This window comes from Nilaparvata lugens, chromosome 4, assembly GCF_014356525.2.
Source record: "Nilaparvata lugens isolate BPH chromosome 4, ASM1435652v1, whole genome shotgun sequence".
NCBI classification, from domain to species: Eukaryota; Metazoa; Arthropoda; class Insecta; order Hemiptera; family Delphacidae; genus Nilaparvata; species Nilaparvata lugens.
This window is the reverse complement of record NC_052507.1, coordinates 36,506,269-36,520,281: the sequence shown is the minus strand read 5'-3', so window position 1 is coordinate 36,520,281 and position 14,013 is coordinate 36,506,269. Positions and strand designations below refer to the sequence as shown.

General features: G+C 37.3%; 2 protein-coding genes across 6 annotated transcripts in view; both read right to left on the bottom strand.

Moving 5' to 3' along the window:
• The window catches only part of LOC111049599 (nucleolysin TIAR), a 675,963-nt gene that overhangs the window by 222,765 nt on the left and 439,185 nt on the right, over nt 1-14,013 (bottom strand). The window lies entirely within an intron of this gene.
• On the bottom strand, nt 10,405-10,874 carry LOC120351156 (histone H2A). The gene has a single exon (XM_039427392.1). The coding sequence runs from the start codon at nt 10,830-10,832 to the stop codon at nt 10,458-10,460; it is 375 nt and encodes a 124-aa protein (XP_039283326.1). The 5' UTR covers nt 10,833-10,874; the 3' UTR covers nt 10,405-10,457.

The following is a 14,013-nucleotide window of genomic DNA, read 5'->3' as shown; positions in this document are numbered from 1 at the left end:
TCGATCCACTCTTGCTCCCCGGTCGATCATCAATCGATCTGCTTGAGTGACGTTCGGTTGCGGAGCAGAGCGAAAGTCTGTACGCACCTTTACAATATCATCATGGATCTTAAGATTAAATATTTATTAAATCTTATAAATCTGATAAATCATGGACGAGTCAATCTGCATTCATCCATATAATTTTCAAATCAGGACAAAAACAAAAAACAAACCATTGACCTAATTGAAAACATCTTTCAACCCCATCTCTGATTGAAAGTTGCCTGGACAGGAATTATACAATAACCAATGTCTCATTTGATATACTATATAACAAGTACATAAATATTTGAAGTACAATAGAACATGAATATACATAGAATGTGTGTTCTGAGAATCGGAGTCTTGTTATATTAAAGCTTCCGATGAAAAAGGTGGAAAACATAGAACGGAGTTGAATAAATATTATTCTACAATTACTATACTCCGTACAATATCACTTTCGACTTGGAGGAATATGCGGTGCATAGATATGGAGGGAGATCTGCCAATTACTGTGATGGATAGAGTCATAGGTAGAAGCGCAATTTCCAATTTGTCGATTAGAGTCAGTCGACTGAAGGCTTCAGAAAGGAAACTCCATAGGTTTAACATGATCGCTTGAATACTCACTCATTAGAAATTAGAGAATGCTGGCCGGTTCAGAACGGTAACATCACCGCCATTGTATCCCTACCTCTGTATGCCTTCTCTGCTGCGCATCTCCTTCCCAAGTCAGAAGTAATAATTTTGTACGGAGTATAATAACAAAAATGGGAGTGGAAGAATATCCAGCCGGCCGGGCTAGCGTCGCAGCTTTAGTCTACTATATCGCTTTGCCTGGCTGTGAGTTCGAATACCGCAAAGGATTAGTACCTTGATCATCTCAACTCATTAGCGAAAACCTATGTGGACATCATACAGGAAAAATATTATGCAGATATATTATAATCAAAGTTGTAATTTTGTGAAATGTTTTGAGTCAGCAATCCATTTTCAAATCACGATACAATGACAATGAAATTTGTTTGAATTGGTCTTGAATGTGGGTCATTCCCATGAGGAGCTCCTTCTCCATGATCTCAAAATGAAATGTCCACGGATGATGTATAAAGCCATACCATTCGTGAATAATAGTTATTTGTATATCTAGAGTGAAAAGTGCTGTTTTTTCTCCCTGAGGGAAAAGTTTGAAGCCCGAGGCGAAGCCGAGGGCAACAATTTTCCTGAGGGAGAAAAAACATTTTTCACTCGTGATATACACAACATTTTTCCTCCACCTACTTTTTTTTAAAAACTGCAAATAAAATAATTTTTAAAAAAGTATGTGACCAAACAATGTGTTATAACATAATCTAAAAAGTAAACAGAAACAGCTGGCTTGTAATCACAGTTCTCCTCCGACAGCACTATCTGTCGGCTAAAGTTGTAACAACAATGACAGCCACAACTACAGCCATGATGAAGTTCCCGTTTCAAATTTTATTAGTTAATAAGTTATACTCGTTGGCTGGTATTTTGAATAACATGGATTAAAAGAAAAAATATATAAATTTTTTCTAGTATAGTGATATGAAGTTTGTAATAATAATTTCAGCATACAACCATAAATTTTATAAATCGATCAAATGTCTGGTTGAGGTATTGAATTTAGTTGGTTTAATGACTACTCTATATGCTTCCTCATCTGAGCTTAGACCTTCTGACCTATTCCAAATGTACGTTTTTAAAATAGAGATGCTTCCCATGTTATTTAAATGGAGTTACTTTTACTCCCTAGGGAGTTTTTCTGTTTTTTAGTACCGAGAGCGAAAAAGTGACACTTTAGTATCATGTTTCAAGGAGTAAAGTAAGTACTTTTGACAGTAAGTGGAGGAAAAATTATTTTCCAGTTTGTTTCATCGGTAAATATTTTCTAAATTCATATTGAATTTGTAATCAGATGGCATTACTCACTCACAACGGACTACCTCTATTGTTTCAACTGTGCATCACTTACCTGAAAAAAAGAAAACATACATTAGATTGGTCTGGGACATGACACAATAATTCACTGAGTAGCCCTATTTTGTGAAAATGTTTCAATGTTGTAACTAAAAATATTATTCATTCTTCAAATAATCGATTTGTCATCGACCTCATTGCTTATTCAACATTCACATCGTAAATATTTCGCTTACTCTGGAGCAACGAGAATCAACACACATTATACCCAGACGTATTCTTAGAAACGTTACTCCGTATTCTTAGAGATCGTACTCATCCAAGCCACTAAATTCTAGTCACTCCCAATCAATAAGCTTCCACGATCAATAAAGTCACAGTCTAAGAGTCACCTAGAAACTTGTGTGGATGCAAATAACACGTGTTCACATTTGGAGTGGGAGTACGGATTTTGGGTGGACGAGTGAGGGAAAAGAGGGGTGAGTCGTCACAAAGACGTCCGAATTCTAGTCATGCATTTGCCAATAGGGTCGAAGCCGCTGCCAATAATTTCCACTGGGAGTTTCCTTTGTACAACAGAGATGGTGAGTTTCCTTTCTCCTGCTTCCTGCCTCAATCTGATTCACACTTTGTGGAATTGTTATATTGTGTTCTGTATATAAGTGTATAGCAACACGTCCAACACGTCTACACTTGAACAATGTTGGACGAATTCGCACAAATCGTTTATTTACGAAAAGATTGTAAATTAATTCAAAAGCGGCAAAAATTTAATGAAATCATGAGAATAAGATGGACCAAGAAAGATTGTGGAGGACTTTTCAATATTGTTCAATTTTTGCAAAAAATATCCCTTTCCATATTATTACTATCGTTCCATCTAAGAATCGGTTTCAATTTAGTTCCTATGTATTTCACATAAGAATAAAAAAATTGCCTCTCAACGAATCACAGAGTTAAACCGGTATAATTAGGGTGCAGAGACCGTAGGTAATTACGGGCCACCCATATTTGGCTGGCTTTGCTGGCTGCAGCCAGGAGAGAGAGTGAGACAGAGAACAAGCCAAGCCACACTGACAACAAGCAGAATATCATTATTGTGTGTTTAACGTGTCTGACGTGTGTGCAAGATCTCTCCTATGTGTGTGCAGCGGCGGCATCAAAACATCATGAGCTACGAGTGCCCCTTTTCCCCCCTCTCTTCGGAGGGGGTGCCCCCCACAAGTGGGATCAGCCGGTGGGATTCGGTTTGATTGATTGTGGCCTTTGCCACTCGTGACACGCGCGCAATTATCTCATAATCCCACTTGATACATTCCAATATCCGCCAACTAAAGCCAGCCGCCACTTTTATGAGCATACGTCACATAACAAACGAGCAGCATCGCCATTGTTGGAGGAATATTGTGCTGCAAATCTCTCGAAAACTAATACAGGTATTGTTGAGCTGTACCCAAGGGAATATCAGTACTTCAGAAGTTATAACGCACATACAAAATAAGTGATTCCATAATTATTGTAGTTTCCTGAAGCATAAGCATAATCTCACTCTTGAAGTTGATAAGAGGGATGAAGTAAAAATTGAAACAAAAATGAAGAAGGAGTAGTACTAAAAATGCGAGAAAATAATTCGAATAAATTATTCTTCAATGACCTACGTTGCATACGAATTAAGATTGATTTAGCAAGTGATATTATTATTTTGACAAGCACTACCTGTATACAACTTTAATTCTAAATAGTAATAGTTGATTATTTTAATATTTGGATAGTGTTCCTCGTCAGAATGAAAGAACAAGATATTCGATTTGTCATGATCAAGCTCATGTGGTACTTGAGAGTATTGTTTGACTGATGGCTACTTGAATATTGAATATGGTATAATATCAGTTCTTCAAAGCATGATTCCACTTTCAAAGTTGATAAAAAGGATGAAATGTTTGAGAAATGATAGATAGATCAATATAAGAGAACTAAATTCTAATATTTCACACAGTAAAGGGTTATATATATATATAGCACTCTCTGCTCGGTTGAGAAAGGGAACACAGTTCCCGAAAATTTCCATTTCTAATGTAAGTTTTTAAGTGTTTTCAATCTATTTATGTCTTGTGTATCCTGTTTTAATTCATATATATATATCATACGTGATATGATATGGAAAATTGTATGAACATTGTAGGAGTTCATTTACACAATAGTTTTCTGAAGCATATTTCTCTCAAAGTTGAAGTGTTAAATGATAAATAAATAACAATTAGTAATCAAATGAGAATTAAAATATGTACCAATACCAACTATTTGAATAGACTCTACGATAAATACTTCCAATATGATGAGGAATATATGAGAATAAAAATAGATACTTGAATATAACACTGGAATCCATCCATTTATATGGGAACTGATGATGTCATAGGGAGAATGGATGAGAATACGATGCAACAGACTTATTATAGCTGTCAAAATATTATTCAAAATATTTATTCTGTCATTCTATTGAATGTATGCATGATTTATCATAAAACAATCAAATTGAATTTTCATTCCTTTCCAATTCACCTGTTGTAGAATGATCAAATATTATATTGAGATTCAATCAATCGAATGGACTACAACTCAATCACTCTGCACAATTTCATAATTGATTATAAATTCCATTAGGAGTAATATGAAGCTCTCTATGGAAACGAACTAACAGGGTATTATCGAGATAGTTTTATCAAACAAGTCCAAACAAAAAATGCACTAAACAATCAACAAGAGTATTCATCAGGTTATGAATAAATCAGTACTTCACACGAGAGAATGATATATTTCAAACCAGCCTCCAAGGTATACAACTATCATCGAATAATGAAGTACGTAGGCTGAACGTGATGATAACGCAGAACTTAATTAGGAAAATGTACATTGAATTAATTAAGTGAGAACGGCGAATAGCAATTTGCCTAATACATTGTTACACGCCCTCTGGCGGCAGTCTCCAAAACCAAACGCAATTCACTCCTATACGTGTGATAAATGGAGACTGGGTGTGATAGATGAAGAGAAACACACATTTCCTAAGATCACATATTTTCAATCGAATAACACTTTGATATGACTTTATCGCCACAAACCACGTAGGAGTATGGAATTCAGAAATCGAATAACCAACAAACAGTTGTTGAACTCCTGTGAAGGGAACACTACATAAATGTAATTCCTTTTCAGAGACCTGTTATCACAATTGACAAGATAAATGAAATTCTGGAAAACTGTTGCCGAAATAAATCAACGTTAAAAATGGTTAATCATCATTCACCGAAATAACATTAATTTCACTATCAAGAAATTTCGAATAATGCTAAAATTATTGATTATAACTACTATGATTCTGCCGCTAATATTACGCTATCCATTATAACCTGAAATGAAATGGAGTTATACCATTTTTTTCCATTCCAGTCATACACATGCTAAATAATTAATTGAATTGAATATCTGTAGATATATTTCTCTATTGGAATCTATGAGAGAAGCTTCGATGATTCACACATCAGTGCATACTTAACTGAACCCATATCCCTGTAATAATACCCAGTATCCAGTTTAATGAAAAAACAATTGAAAAATTAAACATCCATTCATTTATTTCAACTTGATGATAAGAGTAAAACGTGTACGCATACCAATCACATTCCAGAAAATGAATTATAATGTTAATATGTGCTGAGCATTCATCACAACATTGACTTTCATCTTGAATAGACACATAAATGAAATAATGTCCTCGAAACTTCATCATATGATGATAATTATCATTCTCATAACAGGCGCTGATGGAATTCATGCGTCAGATATCATGAAATCCAACCTTCATTGAAAGGTCTAGCAGATCTATATCATCAAAGCATACATCTCAACAGCAATATGATCCTATATACTAATTCCCAAGTATATACTGGAATGATATGCTTCGTATGGTATGCTTATAACAGATATCATGTTCATGTAACTTCTACTGCTAGAGATTCTCCTACAATTCTGAAAATACTTCTACAAATTTCACCCTTTGCTCCAAGAAAATTCTCGCATCACCTATTAATCACTGAACTGCGATGCGTCGGATGATGGCAAGGTCATATTGTGGCTGCAGTGGATGCCCATGTCTGGAAAGAGGAAGGAAGCACAGATGATACGGCAGGTCAGAATGGAAATTGAACTGTCGAAATTGACCACTGCCTGAACACGAGATCACGCTCAGAATACCAAAGTATCATCGATCTTACTAGAGCACTAGTAATGGTATGAAAATACATTGAATTCTGAAGACCAACTAGGAAATAGAGGCAACTTATTCTGACAGTGTTCGGTTATGGAGTCAGGATGTTGTTACAAATCATAAGTCTCATTTTCCGCTTCAGTATGTTCTTGGTGGGTCGTGGAGGAGCTTTCCGAAAAACTGTTCACATTACTGAAAAGAAGTTCAACACGCTGAACTTGTGTTAGAAAACTTCACAATATAAATTTTACAAGCATGTTGATTGATTGTTTTTAGAACAAATTATCATGATTAGTTAGGAATGATAGAATTTTTATGTATTCGAATATTCATAGTATCAATGGGGCATCATAATGAATAATGGATGAAAATATTGAAAAAAATGAAAAATTGAATGTAAAATCGAGAAAAATGAATCAGTCCATGAATCGATATAAAAGGTATGCAGGATGAAAGATGAATGCACACGTTATCGAAGTGTAAAATTGTACTACAGAGAATTATGGGAGAGGAAAAATTGGAGCCTCATGGAAGAGGATCTCTTTCTTCGAATGAGAAGCAGAAACTATTTTGAGCTACAGAAGAGATTGGAGATTTGGGCTCAATTGATTGGAGAAAGTGTTCTGTAGTTCAGAATAACAGTAAAAGTTCACAGCAAAACAGGAATTAGAGGATGATTATTCCAATGATTGGAGCGAAAGACAGCAATGTACGTTGTTCACTTACTGAACAACAAAGCATCAACTCAATCGAACACTAGAATGTATCTGCATTAGGCTACTCCAAACAAAATATTGTGTGTAGAGAGAGAGTAAGTGAATCGATGTTATCGCTTTTTTACATCGGTTTGCACAGCAATTTTCGGTTATTGAATCAGCAGCACACAGGCAGTCAGCCAACAGAGAGATCAGAGAACAGAGACCAGCCTGGTCTCAGAACAAATCGTGGCCTGCTGGGTGAACGAGGGAACTGTATCCCCGAATATACCAGGGACATAAAATGCATATTTCTATTTTACATTGTGTCATTCTTTACACAATAGTTCTATATCTAGATTTTCAACAAAGATCGTGGTTCACATGTGGAGCAAAGTACATATGATGTGTTCCAAGAACAATAAGTGGATAGTAGTAGAACCTGCGGTCCGAGTGATTCAACACTCCCCAATAAACTATACGGCATCGTGGTTTTAACTGTTCAATCTCTCAATGTTTGCTCAAGAAAATTACACCGTCCGTTCAAATAGAATAAAATACAATGAAATTAGGCAGTGGGTTGTGTTAGGGTGGGGGGAGGGAGAGGCAGCAAGCCGGCCAAGGAAAGGACTATTTGGTTTTAATTAATAGACAGGTCAGAATGGAGTGGGGGGAGTTGGCAGAGAGTACGGGATTGTTGGCACAGTAGCTCCAATCAATACTTGCAGGCCCCGATAGACTAACCGAGAGGCCCTCGGCAATCTTCTGGGTGATGCTGTGGGGGGGATTGAGGGGGGAACGCCCCCCGGGCGGGAGGGGGCCCGACGACGAAGGAACACCTCTGGCATTCCGTTCCGGTTTCGTGCACTAACGCTTTGCTGCCGAGATCTTACAAATTCCTCGCAAGATCCCCCAACTACTGCTATTCCGCATTCCTCGGCTAAAACTCACATCCCGGCCAGTAGCAGCCTTCAACTTGGTTCCATCTTCATAACAACGCCCGATGCACATTAACCTTCCCCGCATGAAAGCAGCGCCAAGCAGCCAACAAGCGTGCATCCCCAGCTCGACCGCCTCCAACCCAAAAATTGAAAACAACCCCTTCCCTTCAATCACCACAATCTTCTTCTTGAGTTCTCTCCTATTCCTCTCAAGCCTTTCTGTCCTGATATCTTCTTAGTCCTTTTTCCATCTTATCCTGGACTACCACTCAACTATAGACTACCATCTCTTCCTTCTATACACTTACATTCCCCTCTCCCCATTCTAATTCCTCAACTCCTATCCCTGGAGTTTCTTCAAATAACATTTATAAGTCTTCTCAAAACACCTCCTCTTGAACATCATATCAACTGTTATACATTCATCTTATTCTCCCCCGTTTTCTCATTCCAATACTTCTTCCTTCCATCTTGCTCATCGGCATACACTTTTTTTCATTTTTCTATTGTTTAAAACTCCTCCTCTTATCGGATTTCCTTTGAATCATTGTTTTTCCTCTTATTATTATCTTTGATATTCTCACTCGCTTCCTAGTTTTTACTCTCCCTTTTTTCTTTTTGTCTCATCCATCAATATTCTCCCATTCTCCTCCTCAACAATATGCGTTCTCTCTCATTTATCTTCCCTCTTCTTCCATACTCTATTATTATTCATTTTATTCTTATTATTTATTCTCTCATTCTTCCTCTATTCTCTATTGATGCACTTAAAATCTGCTATCCTAAAAACGTTTCCACTCTCCATGATACATTCTCATTTTTTCATCTCCATTACCAGAAGCCTCAATCTCGCTTCTCTGCAGCATCTTCCTCAACTCTCCTACCTTTTGCTGTTGTTGCATTCACTCCTTCTTCTTCTATTATCTCTTCTCCCTTCATCGCCTATCTCGGTATACTCTCTCTCTTTCTTCAGTACCCTCACTTCAATTCAGCTTCTCACTAGCATCATGTTTATCTTCCTTGAAGTCACAACGCCGTCTCATAAAAATTGAGTGCATCACCGTCGCAAGAATTCCTGCGCGAAAAACAAACTTGGACCACCGACAACAGATTGGATTGCCCCGAGGTGCACAATCAATTTTCATGCGAATATCTGCGCGGAATTTCTGGGAGAAAAAATTGGGGCGAGAAGGATCTGATTCCAATGAAAACCTTCTTTGTAGGGATACATTGAGCCTGGCTGGAAGGATTCAAATAGATACTGCAGAATATCGAGAGAAAAAATTTTTGTTGAGAAAAATTGAGAATGGTTGAAGATTCTCGATTATATTCCTTATGTCATCGAGGGAGATTGGAATTCAGGACATGGGTTCCCAGTGGGGAGTTGAGTTCCCCTGATTCGACGGAATGAGTGATTCGCGAAAGTTGGTGCGGGTCAATATTGAGTTCAAGGTTATTGTTCCTTCGGATATTCTTCGTATGAAGTAACGAAGAGTTACAGATAGACTCATAGAATCACAAATCAGTCTATCTGCAAAGTACCATAAAAGAAATTGGGTGAAAAGTAAACGTGAAGAAATTACAAATAAAGACTACAACTCTCAATTCATAGGATAACAAAGAACTACAGTATATTATCGAGATAAAAAAATTGAGAATCAAGTTATTTTCACATCAGACAAATATGATTCAAGAGATATATTTGATCGACTAATCGACACGTGAAGACTAATCACAATTATAAAAACTATACAGTGCGATGAAAAAAGCAATTGGATCTCAGCAAAAATGTAACAACACTCATACTCACAAACAATAACCCATCCAGCTTTTAGTTAGCTTTGGCTGAATTATTATTCAGTTACGGTTAGAAAAAAACACGCTGCCAGTCTATTACCGCTTTGTTATAGAGCGAATATGACTGCAGCTATTTGGCCTCCGGCAATGGTAGACAGACGTAAAATTGTTACGTGAAAATGTCGTTTGCTGTGTTCACACGTGATATCCAAACGAGGCACCCTGTATACAGGGTGAGACACGAAGCGAATTGAAAAATAAGCTGTGGGCGCCCCCCCCCCTTCACACACTCACCGACAAACTCCCCATCACCCCCCCTCGGAACGGGAATTTTATTGGCTGAGAACCACGCTGACTCTGACGGAATGTGAATGTGTCCTCGTGTGTGAGTATTGTGACAGGGAAATATAACAGGGCCGCAAAATATAAACCCCCTCCAGCGCTATTCTCAACTGAAAACACTCGTATTCCTAACCGTTTTCTCTCCCATCTCTCTTTGTTTGTCATTCTCGTTATTGTTCTATTTCTTCTCCCCTCTCCATCTTCTTCCTCTCTTCTATACATACATTTTCATTCCTCATAATTTCACTTAACATCCATATGTATTAACTTATCAAATGTATTTTATGGTATTTCATCATTCTATATTATTCATAGATTCAGATAAAATTATCTTCATTTTAACTTTATAAATTTTCATAATCTATCTAGTTAATCTTATTATTGAAAAATAGTGTGGTTCAACACCAAGAGTCGAATGCGCGTGAGCGCGCAGTAGCAAGGCAAGCAGACTTAAGCCTTCTTCTCGGTCTTTTTCGGCAAGAGGACAGCCTGGATGTTGGGCAGGACACCACCCTGTGCGATTGTTACGCCGGACAACAGCTTGTTCAGCTCCTCGTCGTTCCTGATGGCCAGTTGCAAGTGACGCGGAATGATACGAGTCTTCTTGTTGTCACGGGCGGCGTTGCCAGCCAACTCCAACACTTCAGCGGCCAGGTACTCCATGACAGCGGCCAGATAGACGGGAGCACCAGCACCAACACGCTCGGCGTAGTTGCCTTTGCGAAGCAGACGATGGATACGACCGACTGGAAACTGGAGTCCGGCACGGGATGAGCGAGACTTTGCCTTTCCCTTCACTTTTCCGCCTTTGCCTCTGCCTGACATGATGCTGGTTGTGGTTTGTTGATCGGTGCTGTAGAAACGATGGAATAAGAAAATCAAGTAAATTCGGTGTTATACTCTTATTGAGCTGATAATTATTGTGCTATTGACTTTTGTCAAGGATGAGGGGCTATTCGTTCTAATATTTGATGGAATGTCTTCAACCAATAATTATTTTCTTCAATATTTGATTCCTAATATCAAATTTGATTAAACTAAGACCTATTACACCATAAACGTTCCTTGACAAAATAGGTAATGAACACTTACATGCATTGACTGTTTTTGAATAATTGCTAGTTTATCATATCATTGTGATACACGCCATGATTTAAAAAGATGTGTTGGTGATCTGGGGATCAAGTACTGTACAAACATTTGAACGGCGTCGGTAGGCAACCCGCCTTTCATCTTTGAGCGTCTTTTCATTGAGTAGAGTGAGCTGGTTGACTTCAAGCCGTCCAAGTTCCTTTCAAAATGCATCCCACCCTATCAATGATGATAATTTAGAATGGATCTCACTGTACCTTCATCACCATAACTGTGCAAATGTGTTGCACTCTACAAGCTGCATGGATGAAGCTCCGTGCTATAATGCAGAATACATATTAACAGTAAACATACTCTACACCTGACAGAGTACTAGCTAACTGTAATATACGTGTCGGCGGAACGCGGGTTCACGCTTCTTAATTGCATATTCGTCTTACTCATGACAAACAAAATGAAGACATTTTAAATTAGACATGCAGTATGTAGATTTAGAGGGTTTCCTCCTTGCCAAGGATTGTTCGCTAGAAGCAGAATCTTGTTTGGTAGCAAATGCGAAGGATATATAGTGGTGCATTATGGTATTGTATAATGCACAATCATTATAGTTACAGCGTAACTTCGGTGTTATACTCTTATTGAGCTGATAATTATTGTGCTATTGATCACTTATTGATGTGACTGTATAATTTCGTATTCTAGTAGGATAAAACTCGTTTTAATATAATATCAATAATGCAGTAAGCTTTGTTCATAATAAAATGTATAAGAATTGTAAGACATTCTGGTTTCTGCTTATGAAAATTGAGATGAATTATACACCCCCATTACTCGCACTATCTTCCTCTACCATTCTCATTTTCTCTCCACAAGTCCACATGCTTCTGTATTGGATTTGCCAGTGATGATTGAATACTTGTTGCAATCATTATACTGTAGATAAAGTTAGAAGTATTATTCCGAGAAAATTTTCAACATAGCAGCAGGGATAATTTAAACACCTGGAACTCTCCAATTGTATCTCTTGCACTGAACCTCATAAAGTTCTTCAACATGAGTTCGGAAAAATACTGATGCAACTCTTGAACTAGGAGTCGATAATGCAATAACATTCGAATATGCATGCCTTCTAGTTACGCACAGTTGCATACTATATGAGAAATGAATGCTGAGAAAGGATGAATAAAAGGGAGGGAATACGTAAAAGTGTATGCCGGATGTGCCTGTTTCGTTTCAAGATCAGCAGAGGAAATAGAGGCAGAAATAAAGAAGAGTTTAAGTGGAAGAAAGAAGTGAATTCAACGATCACTACGTTCTGTTGAGACTGTGTGAGAAAAATATCACAACAGCAGCGCTTCTGGTGACGAGTCGCACAAACAAAATCCCAAACAAAAAAAAAGTCGCTAGCTCTCTTTGCGTTGAACAGGAAAAGTCATCATCGTGCAAGTTCTGTTTACTTGCAATCGTCTTCTCAGTTACTCCGCTCTCGGTGTCTCCATTTACATTTTCCCACCTCTTTTCCTACAAAATATCTATACCATTCTGCAAGTGAATATTCTCTAAAGTTTATCATCTATCCTTGTTTTTATCAACAAAGGTTTTCGAGCGAAAATGGATGTGACATCCCATATGGAGGCGTGATTCAGAATTCTTCCATCACTAAACAAACTCACGTTCCTGTACGTTCCTGACAAGTTAGCTTGCAAGTGAATTATGTTCAACTGATATCCTCATTATTGTTCATTGAACCTCACAATCAGCTTTCACCATCCATTCTCTGTTCATCTTGCTAGACTCTATTCACAATATTGGTACATTAATCGAGATATCAAAAGTCCTTATATCTAGAGCTCGAGGTCACTAGGACTAGTGAAATCATTTCGAGATGAAATCTAGATAACCTATTTATAATGTTTGAAATATTATACGTATATGTAATAATATGATCGCAATTAACTATTCTTCAAACCACGAATTCAAGAGAAATTTGATTCACCAATATAAATTGATAAATGGGTAAACTTCCCATCTCACGTTAATTCATACTATAAATTATCCAAATCAAAGAGAATTATTGAATTACTTGAGAATTGATGCAATGTGAAGAGGCTTATAGTGGATGTCAGCAGTGAACTATCAAGTACAACAAATATGTTTCTGGAGTAGGCCTAACATGTAAGGGAAACTAGTAATGCAGGAAATGATCATTGGAAAATTGAGGCAGAACACATGAGACTATTCACAGAGGGAAGCAGTAAATATTTTCTTAAAGGATAGAATTGAACTGTGTCTCAACTGTTCATATGACACAATACATAACGATAACATAATACTCCGTTCCTCTTTCAATCGTTATGGAAGATAATTTAGTCGTGAGAAGTTTATCATTTCTATCATCCACAGAGTAATATTATTATCGATTTTCAATTTGGAGAGTATGAAAACCATCAATATATGTTATAGAAACCATCGGAACTAGTAAGAATCCCAAGTTTTCAACACTTCACCTCTATTTTTGTAATAATTGATTATTTCGAAAATGCGGAAACTATTCGAAGCATGATTCCCAGTCAGTTACTATGACATAGTGGACAGATTCAATATTATTCTTGGAAACCATTTTAAATCAAACATTCCTTATTATTTCCGCTTAGTATACGACTGTGAGTTCATAGTCAATATTCTTGTTACAAGGTAGTTATCGCAATTATCGCAATTCAGCCATCAGTATAACAATTCGTTACTAGGATGAGAAGGAACATATTTTATTTATTCTGAATCCTCACGTATATTGTGGATGCTACTACCTTCCACTCGAATGATTCATTCTGCCTCAAGCTAACATGTCAAATGCATGTGAACATCTGACGGGAAGGGATGAAGGGTGGTTTCGAGAAATGAGGAAAGGGAAAAT